Source organism: Salvia miltiorrhiza, chromosome 1 (genome assembly GCF_028751815.1).
Source record: "Salvia miltiorrhiza cultivar Shanhuang (shh) chromosome 1, IMPLAD_Smil_shh, whole genome shotgun sequence".
NCBI lineage: Eukaryota > Viridiplantae > Streptophyta > Magnoliopsida > Lamiales > Lamiaceae > Salvia > Salvia miltiorrhiza.
This window is the reverse complement of record NC_080387.1, coordinates 26,704,849-26,721,041: the sequence shown is the minus strand read 5'-3', so window position 1 is coordinate 26,721,041 and position 16,193 is coordinate 26,704,849. Positions and strand designations below refer to the sequence as shown.

At 36.7% G+C, this 16,193-nt stretch overlaps 1 protein-coding gene across 2 annotated transcripts; it reads right to left on the bottom strand.

Annotated features, from left to right (window-relative positions):
* Window positions 1-12,240: 12,240 nt before the first annotated feature.
* On the bottom strand, window positions 12,241-15,474 carry LOC131017326 (ubiquitin-like-specific protease 2). Of its 2 annotated transcripts, none has more exons than XM_057946053.1 (7): window positions 15,012-15,474; window positions 13,751-13,952; window positions 13,516-13,683; window positions 13,303-13,434; window positions 13,095-13,176; window positions 12,900-13,013; window positions 12,241-12,829 (listed from the first exon to the last, which is right to left on the bottom strand). In XM_057946053.1, exons 1-7 carry the CDS (start codon window positions 15,202-15,204, stop codon window positions 12,620-12,622), a joined length of 1,101 nt encoding a protein of 366 aa, XP_057802036.1. In that variant the 5' UTR covers window positions 15,205-15,474; the 3' UTR covers window positions 12,241-12,619. The 2 variants fall into 2 exon arrangements, with proteins under 2 accessions (XP_057802036.1, XP_057802042.1); XM_057946059.1 differs by having other exon boundaries at window positions 12,241-12,760; window positions 15,012-15,458.
* Window positions 15,475-16,193: the final 719 nt, after the last annotated feature.

Genomic DNA, 16,193 nt, shown 5'->3' with positions numbered 1-16,193 from the left:
TTAATTCACAACCATAATTTTTTTGTTGTGAATTCAAGTAATTGTAAATTTGAGTTTTTAAAGTTTGAATTCACAACTAAAACTAGAATTTATTTTGATTGTGAATTCGAGTTTTAGTTGTGAATTCATAAATCTGGTTGTGAATTCAAGAATATTAAGTTGTGAATTTATCGAGCTGGTTGTGAATTCGAGAATATTAAGTTGTGAATTCATAGATCCGGTTGTGAATTCATAAATGTTGTCGTGAATTCATAGATATAATTGTGAATTCATAAATTTAATTGTGAATTCATGAACAAATAATATAATTATTTTTTCTTTTCTCATAGCCCAATGCGATGTCTGATGTCTCTCCATCCCTGTCCTCTCTCTCTCTCACACACACACACACACTCACAGCAGCACACCCCATCGCCTCCACCTATACAATAATAACATTGTAATAGAAATTCCCAAGCACACACACAAACATCTGATCTGATCACACACACTCTCAATATTTAATTAATTAATCCTGCAATTGCAGAATTTACACGAATCCATACTCTCACACCATCCTAGTGAAATGAAATGAAAAAGTTCAAATAATAAATTCATTATTATAAGTTTCAAATAGAAGTTTGTAAATGCATACAAGAAAGCCACCAAGACATTTAGAATTTACATGAGCAGAGTAATGCTGGAGATAGTTATGATCACCAACCTCATTCTTGTATATATCCCCTCTATAAAAATTCAACAATGCCGAACGTGAAATGAAAAACACCGGAGAACGTCGTCGCAACAAAGAGATGGAGAGAGAGAGGAGATGGCAGAAGCGACGAAAAACGCCAGAGAACGTCGCACTGCCGCTGGATCCCTAAGAATCACCGACGCTGGAGGATCGCCCGCTGAAGAACGTTGCGCTGCTGGAGTACCGCCGATGGAGAAAGGAGCGCTGTCGTCGTCGCTGGAGAGGAAAGGTAGCCGCCGCCGCCTTCAATTTCTGGGGGAGAGAAACTAAAAAAACTCAAATTCACAACAGATCTGGGGGAGATCTGTCGAGAAAGAGAGAGATCTGTCGCCATCTCCTCTGTTGATTGCCGACCAGCTCGTCAGAAACCCTAGAAACGACGGCGCGTCGGTGAGATCCTCCGCAGCTGCCGCGGAACTCGAAGCGCTGCCGCACTCATCCTCCTCTACTTCGAAGGAATTGGTGGCGGGCGGAGGCTAAAGTCGCGGCGGGGGTGAAGCAGGAGATGGCGGAGGCGGCGGGGGTGGCGAGAGAGAAAGAGGGTTCAGTGAGAGAGAGAGAGTACATGATAGAGAGAGCGAGAATTTTAGAATTTTGGGAGAGAGGTATTTTCGACTTTTTGTTCAAAAACTGGCCACTTTTTAATATTTTTATATGATAGGCTAAATTTTAATTTTACAATATGAAAGTGGATAGTTTTATATATTAGCTCTTTTTTAAATTCAATACTTAATATAAAATATTCTCGAATAACCCGTAACCCGATAGGGCTAGCCCGAAATCCTGTGAATTGACCCGATTGACATTCTTATTTATGCTAACCTTTATGCATATTCTTTTTCAATTATATGCATAGTACTATGCGACACTAGGGCTGGGAATCGGGTCGGGTTCGGGTACCCTACCCGAAAAAATCGGGTACCCGAACCCGAAAATCCCCTAAACCCTATACCCGACCCCGACCCCGAAAACGAAATCGGGTACCCTAATACCCGACTCGGGTACCCGAGTCGGGTATTCGGGTACCCTAATACCCGATATTTTCTAAGCAGCAAATTCAAAGCAGCAAATCAATACCCGAAAATTCAATACCCGATTTCAATTCCAATTCAATTCCAATTCAAATGAGACAATGTCACAGATCCCTAATACCCGATATTTTCTAAGCAGCAAATTCAAAGCAGCAAATCAATACCCGAAAATTCAATACCCGATTTCAATTCCAATTCAATTCCAATTCAAATGAGACAATGTCACAGATCCATTAATCCCCACTAAATAAATTCGAAAACTGTTTTAAAAAAAAAAAAAAAAAAAAGAAGAAGCGAGGGTTGCGGTGGGAGTTGCGGCGACGGCGGGGCTGCACCTGCACGGCTGCGGCGGCGGCGATTGCTGACTGGGGACACGGGCGGCGGCGGCGAACAGCGAGGGTTGCGGTGGGAGTTGCGGCGACGGCGGGGCTGGACTCTGGTGTGGGCGAGGGGCGGGGCGGCCGGGCTGGCGAGGAGCGAGGGGCGACGGCGAGTGGGGCGGCCGGCCGGGGCTGGACTCTGGAGTGAGAGCCGAGATTGGGAGGGATGAATTGATTGGGAGGGAATCGACTATGGCGTTTGGGAGAATTGGGATTAATTGAATTGGGAGGAATTAGGGCCGGCGGGGCTGTGGGAGTTTGGGAGAATTAAATAGTTTAAATTTTATTAATTAAAAAATCGGGTAATTCGGGTATACCCGATACCCGATTTTTTCACAGCCTAAATATCCGACCCCGACCCCGACCCCGATTTTTTCGGGTATAGGGTACCCGATACCCGATTTTTTCGGGTCGGGTATCGGGTACCCGATTACCCGATCCGGAAATTCCCAGCCCTATGCGACACCGTCAAGTGACTCTCTACGCTGGTCACTTGACGGATTATACTTTCACAATGGGGGCACATAGTGATATTTATTTAAAAATAAATATTTTAATAATTTTTATTAATGATATTGATGAATATTTCTTAACACTAATATTAATATCTATTCAACTATAAAAAAATGAATTTATACCTCTAAAGAATATTTATATATTATAGTTAAATTATAATGTACGCTTGGACAAACTAAAATATAAAAGCAATTGATTAATAATTATAAAAATTAATATCAATTGATTATGAAAATAATTCCTACATTTTTATAAGAGCATTTTCAATGCAAAGTTGCAAAGGAGATGCATCCTCATAAAAAAAATTTTGGACGTTGTATGTTGAGTAGGTATGATTAGGAAAGAGATGCAATATTGCATCCCCTATAATTGGCAATCCCAGAAAGTGGGGTCATTCGATATTTTTTACTTTAATTTATTTCCTATTTTTTTGTTTTATTCTTTCTATTAATTATCATATTAATGTCTTCTCTCTTTTTTTTTCTCTCCTCTGAACAACTATAGTTTTTCTCTATTAAATTTATAATAATTGTTTTTAATTATTAATCTCAACAATTATGCAGTAGTTCTTTTGATTTACAATTTTGCTATTATTTCGAATGTCTTTTTTGACAGAGTTACAATGTCTTTTTTGACAGAGCTGTGTTGACAGATTGACTGCGAGTGAGTGCGCGTGGCTGCGCTTACTTACCTCAAATTTATACTAGTACGTTTTTTGGTATCCTTTATTAGGTTAATAATATAATAATTGAGTGAATTGCTTAAAAAATCATGATTTTCATGGAAATGTCTGAGCTACACATTGCGCAATACACAATGCCGTTCAGATCATGACACGTAGCCATTAATGAAACTCTCTCGGTTTGCTTTAATTTCGATCGGTCTGATTTATTAATTAAAATACCGTTGATTGTTTATAAAAAAATGCACTCTTCCTTGCTTCTCGACACGTGTGCCTAGGAATCCCCTAGCAACACAGATTCATTTTTTGATTTTGGGTAGGACACGTTTCGTCATCGAATTTATGTTGTCACTTTGGCCGATGTAATTCACACTGTTCGATTGTTTTAAAAAATATCAGTAATTTCTGAACATGTGTATTATTTTTGTTAGGTCCTGAGGGTCTCGAATAGGTGTATGGGGGGGGGAATACACCTATAGGCTATTTTTGACTTAATCTTCTGACCTCAATCAGAGGGATCTCAGTCAGAGATCAAAACGAAACTTTGCACGCAAACAAGGACTCCTGTTTTACTGAAATCAGTTTTGACCAACAGGGTTGACGACTGATACTGAAAACTCTTCAGTAATGAGTTATCAGTTAAGTTACTGGAACTTAACTGATCCAAGTAAGGGCTTCAGTCGTGTTTGCAAAGATAGAGATGATATCACTCTTCCTTACTATTAGAGGATAGTTCAGTCACATTGATATCATACGCAGCGAAAATTAAACTTAGTTTCGTAATAGCCTCGGTGGAGCAGGTTGTTGGATTAAGGTTTCTCTTTGCTGTTATTCAGTGTTCAATTTTATCAATTGAAATAGCACAAGTAAGAATATAAAACTGAAAGCTGTAAATAACACAGAGACTTTTACGTGGTTCGGAAAAACCCTTTCCTACATCCACGGTTGGTTGATCAGACCAACAATCCACTCCGCAAGTGCTTCACTGGTGCACTACAAACCGTACCCGTGTGCTTGCCTGGTGCACACAACCGTAAACTGAAGAAAACCCTTCTTCAGCACCCACACACCTCGCGTAGGATTTCCCTGCTAAGCACACCTCGTGCTCAGACTTTTCACTCAGAGTTCAGAGTACCTTCCTGAACTCCGAACCACTCAAACACTCTTATGGGGAGGAGGTTTGAACGAGTGCCAACTATACTTACAAAGAACAAGTTCTTTGAAGCAAGTTTGACCTTTGGCTTCTGGGTAAACAGATATATGCCTAGGGTCTAAGAGAATGTATGTAATCAGCAGTGACTGATTTTGGCTTTGGAATTCTCTTCTTCGATTCAAGCTTTGGGGCGGTTAAGCTTTAGGCTGAGTAGCAATTTTGGCTGAGCTTCAGCTTATGTCGTTGAATCGGTGAAGGTTGAAGTGATCCTCGAGCGCTATTTGTAGGAGAACTCTTGAATAGATCCGTTGGCGTAAATCGTCCTCAAGATTTCTTCCGTTGGAGAGCAATTCGAATTTGGGCTGAGGCTTCAATCTTCGAGGTTCCTTGTCTGTGTGAAAACGGCTCTCTTTGATGGACAGGAGATGTGACATCTCTGAAAAGTAACCACTAGATAGGAATGACCTCTGCAGAGATAAGATATTCTGAGATCTCTGCATTTAATGCGGCTGTACTTGTGCGTACGTGGCTTCCTCTGAACGTTGGAAGATCAGTCCTAGGAGGAATGTTCAACTGATACTTGACTTTAGTATCAGTCCTTTGCGCACATTAAATAATCAGTCTTCAACTGATTCTTCAACTGATACTTCAGTTGGTATCTGCAGTCTTCAGTCTTCAGTCTTCGTTCTTCAGTCTTCAGTCTTCGACACCGCAACTAAACTAGAAACGAACTCTAACACTTGAGTTCTAAACGATTCTAGTCTATTACATATAAGTCCTATGAATTTTGGTATCATCAAAACAAGGGTTAGGATATTCCACAAGGTTCCCAACAATTTTTAACATATTACGTATTTCAGTGATTTAAATTGGCTTGTTGCAGAAGCTTGTCCATTTTTGTGAAGAAATTATATGGGCTTTTACGAATAAAGTTTTCTAGCATTATGGATTTAGTTATGTTATGATATTTATTTGAACAAGTACCGATTATCTGAACATTTGTTTGATTTAATTTGTGCTCTTTTGTATCGTTTTGTATATTTTGTTTGAGGTTGATGTCTTGCTAATTTGAAGGCAGAAGCATCTGGTTTTTGGGTAGTTACGTGTTTATGCGTGAATGTAATTTCCTCTCATTTTGTGATTCTGTTCCAGATACATGTACTGTGGACCTTGGTGAAATGAGTTTGGATTTGAATGTTAGTTGTGGAGATGATAGTCATGAAGATACTTACTGTGACAATCTTAACAGGACCACATTTTGTTACAATCACAATGGAGTTGAGGTTGAAGGATCGAATGAACACATATTTGAGGTCATTAGCAGTCCGGATGAAAATGATAATGGAGACAGTAACGATGGTGAAGATCTGTCTCGTTCCATTAACTTTGATAATGGTCAGAATGTGTCGGAAGAAAGTGCGTGTTCAGTACAAGTTTCGAAGAAATTAGTGAAAGGTTTGATAAAGGTGGGATGTTGCGTTGACACTTTGGACGAGGTCCATGTGTTGTATCGTGAGTACGCACGGCTTAAGGGGTTCTCGGTTAGGAAAGGAAGTCAATCTTATTTTCATGAACACTATGATTGTTCGCGCCAAGTTTTATCATTGTTCATGTGAGGGTCCTCCTGACAACAAATGCTCGAACGGTAGAGTGCCAGTATGCAAAAGACAGTCCTATAGGTGCAATTGCAAGGCGAAGCTACGTGTTGTGAGAGTTTATGCTGAGTTACCCTGGAAAGTGACAGCTTTTGAGATCCAACACAACCACAAATTACTCCACCCTAGTGAGAGTTACCTTCTCCGTTCCGCTCGCAATATGTCACAATTGTAGAAGACATTGCTTATAACTTTAACGTCTAGCGGTATTGGTGTTAGTCGTGCGTATCGTTTTCTTGAGAATGAAGCAGGTAGTCGAGCAAATATTGGATTTCTGTGCAAGGATGTGTATAATTAGCTCAATAGCGAGCGGAGGAAAATGTTGAAAGTTGCTAATGCAGACGCAAACAAGTTGTTGGAGTATTTCACGGACAAATGATCCAGTGACCCGTCTTTCTACTGGAAAGTGAAGGTAGGGGATGACAGAAGGCTTAAGAATCTATTTTTCCGCAATACAAAGTGCCTTATAGACTACCAACATTTTGGTGACGTTGTTTCGGTGGATGCCACGTATAAGACTAACAAATACGACCTGATATATGTTCTCATAATTGGGATTAACCATCAACGTACCAATGTTATGTTTGCAATGGCTTTCTTGTCGAATGAGAAAACGGATGCATACGAATGGTTGTTTTCAACTTTTTTGGAGTCGATGTTTGATAAGGAGCCCATAATAATTTTCTCAAACCAAGATCAAGCTTTAATAAATGTTTTAGACAACTCATTTCATGAAGCAACCCATAGGCTATGTCAGTGGCATATAAACAAGAATGCCGGGAAGCAATTTGGTAAGTTGAACTACAATAAAGAATTCAAGAGCTTGTGGCACCGGTGTATGAATGGATGTGAAAACGGTGAAGAGTTCGATGCAACCTGGAATCGCATGATTGAAGAATTCCATCTAATGGAAAACAGATGGTTCAAAAACATGTATAACTTGAGGAAGAGTTGGTCCACCGCCTTTACTTTAGAAAAATTTTCTGGTGGGTTGCATGCTACATCTAGAAGTGAAGTAACAAACAAGGTCATAAAAGAATTGTGTTCGAGCACCTTTAATGTGTACGATGTCATAATTGTTTTTGAGAATGTGCAAAAAAGTTGGCGAACTAGGGAGTTTGAGGAGGATGCTTTATGCCGAAGCATGCCGGGGATGTTTGTCGCACGCAGCGGTATTATGTTGCAGCTTGGTGAGATATTGACTAGAAATATGTTCAAGATTTTTGAGGCGGAAGTGTTGAACTCGGTAACGTTGAAAATGATTGAACAACCTCATGATCTAAATGTTGAAGTTTCGATGTTCAAGGTTATGTCTTCAAAGGCAATGAAGGGTGGTTATCGTATTGTCATGGTAAATCATCAAACAAAAATAGGTACGTGTTCATGTCATAGATGGGAGACGGAATGTATAATTTATCGGTATTTATTTAAAGTGTATTTTCATTTGAACTTGGATCGAATTCTGGATGAAATGGTGCTTAGTCGGTGGCGACGTGATGCTAAGGAGCGGATACCGATCAATGAGCGGGCTATCGATTGTGTTGGTCCCAACAATTTCACGAACATGGTGTTCGTGAATTACAACACCAAGCGCGCGTATGATTTGTTGAGCGATTTCAAGGACAACAAGACTTGTAGGGATGCAATGAATAAGTATATTGATGATATGATACACAGTGTGCGTAGCTTGGCAAATGGGTTCTAAGAACGAAAAGAAGGAAGCCTTGCATCGCCCTATAAAAAACCCATTGCCAATAAAAAACGTCTTTATCGGCGGAAGATGTGTAGTCGAATGTGGAAACGTGGAGGCCTCGACCAAAGCCAGGAATCAACCAGTAGATGTGCGACGACAGGTGACATTTACCGTTCTGCATATTTCATTTTTTGAAAACATTATGTTAACAACTTTCCTTTATGTTTAGCAGATGACGAAGAAGAGTTGCCTGGTAGTAACTTTGAGGTACTGGATTCCCAAATAGAGGATGTTGTTGCGTCTCCTGATCGTTTCTCGATGGACTAGATTTCGTCTCCTATAGTAGAGCTTTATTTCGAAGGTTCAAATTTTTTTTTTTGTGCTGAAGTTGTATGGAGAGACAACTAGTGTCATATTTGCGGTTTGTTCGTCTTATGTAGTAGTAACTGCCAGTTATTTTGATTAATTGTGAAACTAGTGTTTAGTTATTATATCTAATTTAATTTTAAAAAAATGTACAATCATTACTTTGTTTTTTTTTTTTTTATCTTTTTTCTTTTTTCGGTTTGCCATGCATCAGGTTTCTCAAAATTTTAATTTTATGGAATTTTATGACATTGATGATGGGGGCGTTCGGGTTCTTGTACGCTGCTCAGTCCAAGGATCAAGCGAAGATGAACGTGGGTTACCCGGCGGGGATTCGTAGTGAGGAACTCGCTGCTGGTGCTGGGGTGTGCGTGAATGCTTTGGGCGTTATGTTTACATTTTTGGTGCCCGAGTCAAATGGGAAATCACTGGAGGAGATGTCAAGGGAGAATGAGAATGAAAATGAGAATGTGGAGATGAGGGATGTTAGTGATGCTAGGACGGTTCCGCTTTGATCACCTTTGTCTTGTCTAAATATATAGTTTGTTTATCTGCTACATGATGGGCATTAATTTGAGATTCTAGATCTACTCCACTTGCATTCTTCATGTCTGTTTTGAATGCTAATGTGCTACTATAATGTTGTGAGAAATTATCTCGGGCTAGTGGCAGTATCATATTTCAAACTTGATGTTCATATGTATGAGGGCAAGATTATAACAGGATCTTACGAGATGAAACTAAGAGCTCATTCAACGTGGAGTTACCAGTAGTATTAGATGTGTTTGATAAATGTTCATTCACATTACATTGTGTTTAGAATCTTTCTACTGCTCATGTTCATCCACATTTAATTATTTTAATTGATAGAATTACATTAACTTAGATTTTTTATTATTATTAATCATACATACGAGGCGTCCTGAACAAGGATTGGGAGGATTTTGAATCTAAATAAAAATAGCTTGATAAAAAGCCTATTTTCATCAACACCCGAATTGCAATCGTAACAAGTGGAAAGAGGACCTGATAGAGTAGATTCACGGAGACGAAAGAGTTTTCCAGAGCACAATCTTCACGGGCACAACAAGATGTTTCTTGTATTTCAATCAAACCAGAGAGTCAATTACAATGGCTAGCATGGTATTTATAGATATTACAACAGAAAGGGGGTACAATGGACTTTTTCTCTTTCACACGCACTCTGCATGTACAAACATCCTCCGGTATCACTATCGTCTCTTGAGTGTCCTTTCCTAACGATCTTGCAGTTTTTTCACCTTTATCAGAAGGTAGTTGGTGACCTGCGCGAGTGTGCTCCCAAATGGCTGCGCAGGCTCCTCAAGGATCCGTGTGAGTTCACCTTCATAAGCCTGCGCAGGTGGGGTTTCATAAGGTTGTGCAAGTGAAGCTTCGTGATGCTGCACAGGTGGAACTTCATAGTCCTGCGCCGTCCAGATGCGAGTTGGTAGTATTCTTAATTAGGCTCTTGATCTACGCTATTTCAGGGCGAACTCTCCTTCACTCCTTTGATATTCACCTGCGCTGTTAGTTTTCCTCCACATATATAACAATAAATATCATGTAGAAATGATTGTTGAGTACAATATCCTGCGCTGATGAGGATCATACCCCTCATCATAACTCGATTTTAAATTTTGAAGATTATTAAAATAAAAACATAAAGGGCATTTTAGGTAAGTGGGGCTATAATTATTATTAATTTGTTTTTGTGGTTAATTAGAAATACTTATGAAATCCTAGATTATACGACAAAGGGACTATCCAACATCACTGCGATTGAACAAGAATTTTTATAATCCACAACATAAGCAATTGAGCATCAGTTCATAGTAGAGTAAGGTAGTGTTCACATTTTATAATATTACAAAAAGATCAGAGCATGGCCTGCTTCTAAGTAGAACATATTCAAAAGAAACAGATTTTCACGAAATCTATATAACTACGATAATGCATAAAATGCATTATGGGAAAAGAAAGATTTTCGCGCAATCTGTTTTCGTGGATAAAATTGCCATGACATACGTTGTATGCGCCACCTAACCATAATCTGCAGTTTAACAAACATTTACAGAACTAGACCATCTCTTGATAATGGGAACAATTTGTAACTGATTTCAAGTAAAATATTCGGGTCATTCAACGTTTTGCTACTTAAATGAAGTAACCTAAACAAACGAATTGATATATGGAGTTATTTATTTCATTTTTTATATTTGTATTAGATATCATTTTCATATATTTTTTTATGACAGTTTATTGCAACTAAAAAGATAAAATTTATATTTGTTCATTTTAGAATTCTTTATCTTAAAAATATTTTTTCAAAGTGAAATTTATATTAATATAAATTCGTAGATAAAACATTAATTTTGTATATATATATATATATATATATATATATATATATATATATCTTAAAAATAGCATTTTAAATATTAAATCATGTACATTTTATTTTTGAAAATGAACTATATACTATATCCCATGTTCAACCTTTTATTTTTTCACTTACCCATTGATAAAAATATCGGTAAAATAACATAATTTTTTTTATGCATATAAAAATAATTGTTGTCATGTTTATTCAAATCAAATCTTTGAATATTTCATAGGAATTTTATTTTAAAATTTGTATTTAAACAAAAATGACCACATAAATATGATATATATATGCATTCAAAAAATATATTAAATTATATTCAAATAAATAGTTTTGTACATCTTAGAATATTATATGATACATAATGATACTCATTATCATTTATAATTGCTTTTGATATTTGATGATGTATATATTTATACACATTATCAGTTAAAATTAATTAATTGCTATTTCAAAAATTGAAAATTCAAATGTTTTTAAATTCATGTTTTTTTATTGATATTATGTTGTGGATAATTTTAATTTTTTTTAGATTCATATTTGCATTAACTTATATTCAAATTATGTTTAATATGTAGTATATTTTTTTATTTAAAATGTCATTCAATTTTGATCTTGGTCGTATATCGCATGAGCGGACGTACTGGTCTATATAAAATAGGAGTTTCCCACTTTATTTTTTCTCTCTCTTCTCCCATCAATTTTTTCATTATTTTCTTCTATCTTTTGTTTATAATTTTAATTCTTTTCTAAATATCGTCAAATTTGATTTATGAATAAATATTCAATATGCATCTTAAGTTTAAGTCAGTAACAAGATCTTTAATATGGTATAAAATTTATCAAAAATGAATTTAAAACGAATAAGTTATTAAAATTTTAAAATATTTTATTAAGTAATTGATATTTTATTTTTAAACCATATTTTGCATTTATTTATATTTTGATTATGTTTAATTTATATGTATTCATTTAAAATATAATTTAATTTTGATTTCGCCGTGCATCGCACGGATGAACTTACTAGTAATATCTTATTCTATAAATAATTAGTGGATTTTAAAACATATTACTCCCTCCGTCCCATTACAAATGTCTTAATTTTCATAATGGAATGTCCAATTACAAATATTTCATTCCATTTTTGGCAATATATTCTCTATATACCTAATATTTAAATAATTTTCACTAACCCACACTTTCTATACATTTTTTAATCTCCATGTACAAAAGTAATGAGACATTTATAATAATAGGATGGAGGGAGTATCAATTACCAACGTGCCATGGTCACCAAAAACTAATAAAATATTGAAAACTAGATAATATAATTGTAACATCAAACCCCATTAATTAGGAAAAACTATAACTATACAAATCTTATATACTCCCTCCATCCACAAAGAGTGTGTGGTAGAGTGGAGAGCACGAGTTTTAATAAAAAAGTTAAAAGATATGATTTTAGTGTTAAAGTGTAGTATTGGACCCACCAAATTGTAAAAGTAAATGATGAGTATTTTGTAAATATTTAGTGTGAATGAGGTTCAAAGTATAAAGGAAATTTCTAAAAAAGGAAAACACACAATCTTTGTGAACGGACGAAAATAGTAATAAACACACAATCTTTGTGGACGGAGGGAATATTAAACAACCGGCTTCCCCAAAAACATATACATAATACAATGAATATTGAAACTGAACCTAATTGCACGCACGCACATATACACAGCAATACTACAACACACTTGAAACAAAACAAGCAACTCAAATCCACATGATATTCAACTTCCATCACCTGCAATTCGTACAGCAGCAGGGAACAAAAAGCAACTTGTTGCGATGATGATTCGTAGTTAAGCTCTAGAGGGAGTATACGACACAACACATACCTATATATACATTCCCTATCATTTATACTCACGGTCTTCTACCGCGTGCAAAAGATGAGAGTTGCATGCATGACAGAATCTCCATTGGTGATACTTTGCCTCTCATTTTCTTTTTCAAGAGAACGGAGTCTCAGCCATTTCGATAGAATCACTAGACTCAGAGGAAGCGGGACCGTGATCACTTACAGCAGGAAGGGCCTCTAGAGATTTGCAGAAGGATTCAACTTCTTCATCAGTGAACCAATCCTTTCCCATCTGCAATACGGTATAAGCCAATTTGCAGAAGGATTCCACTTCTTCATCAGTGAACCAATCCTTTCCTGTCTGCAATACGGTATAAATCAAAACTAAAGCACAGTAAGGTAGCCGTGAAGTAATGTGAAGTAAAACTCACCAACTTCGGATAACCCTCAGATATGGTGAACCTTTGAAGGGGGCTATCTATGAAGAGGCGTATGTAGTATAGAACGTAAAATCCACAATCATCGCCCCTTTTCTGCTGCGGGACCTGTAAATGATGTTACACCGATACATGTAAGAGCATGTTGTTTATAATATAATGCAAAAAAATAAATGTAAGAGCTCCTACATCTGGAATCGAGAGAGGAATCTTTAGTAGCTCTTTCTCGCTCTCTGTCCTCTCCTCTGACATATAGATGTCAATGAGAAGTCTGCAATATATATCAGTAGCAAAATTAAAGGCTAAAAATAATAATAATAATAACCGGAAGCATACTGCATATACTAGAAAAGTGAGCAATGCATATACCGATCAAGTGAAGTAAGACGGATGATACCTTCTTATTGATGGTTCGAGCCGTTTGGAATCTACTGCTTGCAATGAATCCAGAAGCAGCATACAAGGAGCATTAGTTTCTGAATCCAGACGTTGACCCAAGTTACAAAAGATTAAGAGACTCCAGTGAGACCTACCAAAATGAAATCTTATTACACGAACTCCATGTTAAGTGATGAGGTATGATTTGCACAAATATTGAAGAAACACATACCACATAACTATAGGGACCAGAACATATTTCTTGGAGAAAATGCCCTTCTCTTTGATCCAGCTCAGAACATTGGCTTTTCTATTCTGATTGGCATACATGTCAAACCACAAAGGGTCGAAATATGTAGCTGATTCAACTTTTTCTTTTGGAAATTCATCCCACATGTGCCTACACGAACTCAAACATTATTTGTTATAGTCATAAATTCAAATAATAAGTTAGCTAAATCACCTACATGAGGTAGTGATGGAATCTTCCAGTGTCCAACTTTCCTCTTTCAGTGGTAATTCTGCCGCTGTTGCTTCTAGATCCCCTTACATGACCACGACGACGAGTGTGCCTTGGAACAGTGACTTCAGAAACACTCAATTCATCTTGTTTTAATTTACTCTTTCGCTTGCGACCCTTTGGGCTTGGGCGTGCTACCTTGGAGACTCCTACAGAAAACCATTATCTCTCAGTGATATATGTCTTTTATATCCCAAAGAAAGATCAAAATTCTCGAAAATAAGTGACCACATGCTTTATGTTTGATAAAATAGTCTGTGAAGCAATCTCAACTGCGTATAGGAAAAGATATGACAATGAAGAAGTTAACCAAAGAGCTAAAAACATCAGTGCATAAAATTATTAACCACAACCCATGACTGGCCGAATAACTTTGACTCAATCACGAATATGGACATACATCACCTGCTGAGGAAGATGATCAAAAGACTGCACATGATTTTGAAGATTTGATCCTACAACAACTACATTTTAATATATATGATTTGAGGATTGGCTTGACACTTTCACTCACTTCACAGTTGACTCACCTTTACTTGGCAGCTTCTCGAAATATTAGCAGATGAATTCGAGAAGCTGTAGCGTAGAGGATTTAAAATGAGCTAAACTAGTTACTGAACCTTAAATGCTTCTATTAACAATTAACCACCACTCCAAGAGACATCAAAAATCAATATAGTGAATAATCAACCTCGGAAAACACTAAGTTAATTTAGAAAATGATCATAAACATATCGACTATGTGAATCGTATAACATGTAGTAACATTTATAATGTAGATTATGAGGGGGGATGCTTAATCCTTTCCACCATAACTTAATGCAGAAATTGTTAACACAAACTTGTGTTACCATTTGCACAATGTGGCAAAATGGTTCTAGACAAGAAGGAGATTGTTTATAACCTAAACTCCATACAATTCGATACTGGATTCACCAAGACCAATATGACATTTCTCAACTGAGAGGTCATTTGGGCTTCATTTTTCTACTCTGCAATACAGAAAGTCTGCTGTTTCACCGTCTACGTTCCTAGATCAGAAAGTTATCTTCAAATAGAAAGAGCAAAACTAATAATCAAGTTATCGAATGAACTGCATTTCAAGAAAGCCCTGTGCCATAACTGTTAAAAGACCTCCACCATGAACAGAGAAAGGAGCATCATTTTAATACAAAATAAAAATATGTAAATGAAAATTGATACAAAACCATTTTCTTGATCGGTGCTCTCGCTCCCAGCAGAACCCTTTGTGTTTCCAAGATTCACTGACATTACAAAAGGAGAAAGAAAAGAAGAAAGCGGAAGAAATTTCGAAGAAAATAGTGGGAAGGAGTGAAAAAAAAAAAAACAAAAAGCAATGGCGTCAATCCGGGTTTTGAATAGAGGTGGGATGGGGGTCATGCGTTTTGGATTCAGGAATTGGGGAGTTTGAGGTCGATCAATTAGAACCCTTTTCGAAGGCTGCGAGTTCTGAGTTCTTGAATTCTCATAATTGCATATCTATCTATCTCTGTGTAGTAATAAACTCATGTGTTGCGTTTGCGTACAAAGGAAGACAACTAGGTGTGGTGTTTCTAAAAAAAATACTCATCTACCTTTCCAAAAAAAAAAACAAAGTACTTCATCCTCCACCATAACTATGATACGGAGAAGATGATGCGAAATTTAAATAAATATTGAGAGATATACATATAATAGATAAAAGAATTCACTAAAGTTATTTGTTAGGTATTAGTAATAAATTGTCTAAAATAAGTTTTCAATATTTTCTTAACTTTTCATCTCTAGTAAATATATGATAAAGAAAAAGAAAATGATAATATTTTCACATCTTTTCTTATCCATAATTTTTCAATGAAAATTTTACAATCGAAGTAAACGCACCCTAAGAGCATCACCAGTGGGGATGACCTGATAGGGGGGACCACATTGGGTCAAAGAGGCTGCAGTAGGATAACATGATAGCTGTCCTGATCTTTTTAATTTTAATTTTTGTATTTTTTTATTTAATTTTAATTGCATAAATTTAAATAAAACAATTTACTTCAAATTTTAATAGAGAGGTATTTATAGAAAGGAGAAATTAAAAAAAAAAGAAGTAAAAAAATGGCTAAAATAGCCGTTGGAGAGAGAGAGAAACAAACGGCTATCATCATTTTTCAAAATCCGATTTTTTTTTTTTTTTAAATTGGCGCGTGTAAAACACGTGCCTCACATTTTTGCCTGTCGGGGCACACCCAATCTATCGGGACCATCGAGTCATCCTTAGCTGCAGTGGGCGACCCGATAGGCGGGTGACTCGAGTCCCCCCTATCGGGTCACCACTGCGGGTGCACTAAGAGCTTATAAGCTCCCCAATAAATAAGTTCCTCCATCACAACTTATTTTCT

Excerpts from the sequence above, each read along its gene's own strand:
- LOC131017326 (XM_057946053.1), bottom strand. The coding sequence starts at position 15,204 with ATGACCCCCATCCCACCTCTATTCAAAACCCGGATTGACGCCATTGCT. Across the intron at positions 13,684-13,750 it reads AGATTCCATCACTACCTCAT|GCACATGTGGGATGAATTTC; the intron begins GTAGGTGATTTA and ends GAGTTCGTGTAG. Across the intron at positions 12,830-12,899 it reads CTGAGGGTTATCCGAAGTTG|ACAGGAAAGGATTGGTTCAC; the intron begins GTGAGTTTTACT and ends ACCGTATTGCAG.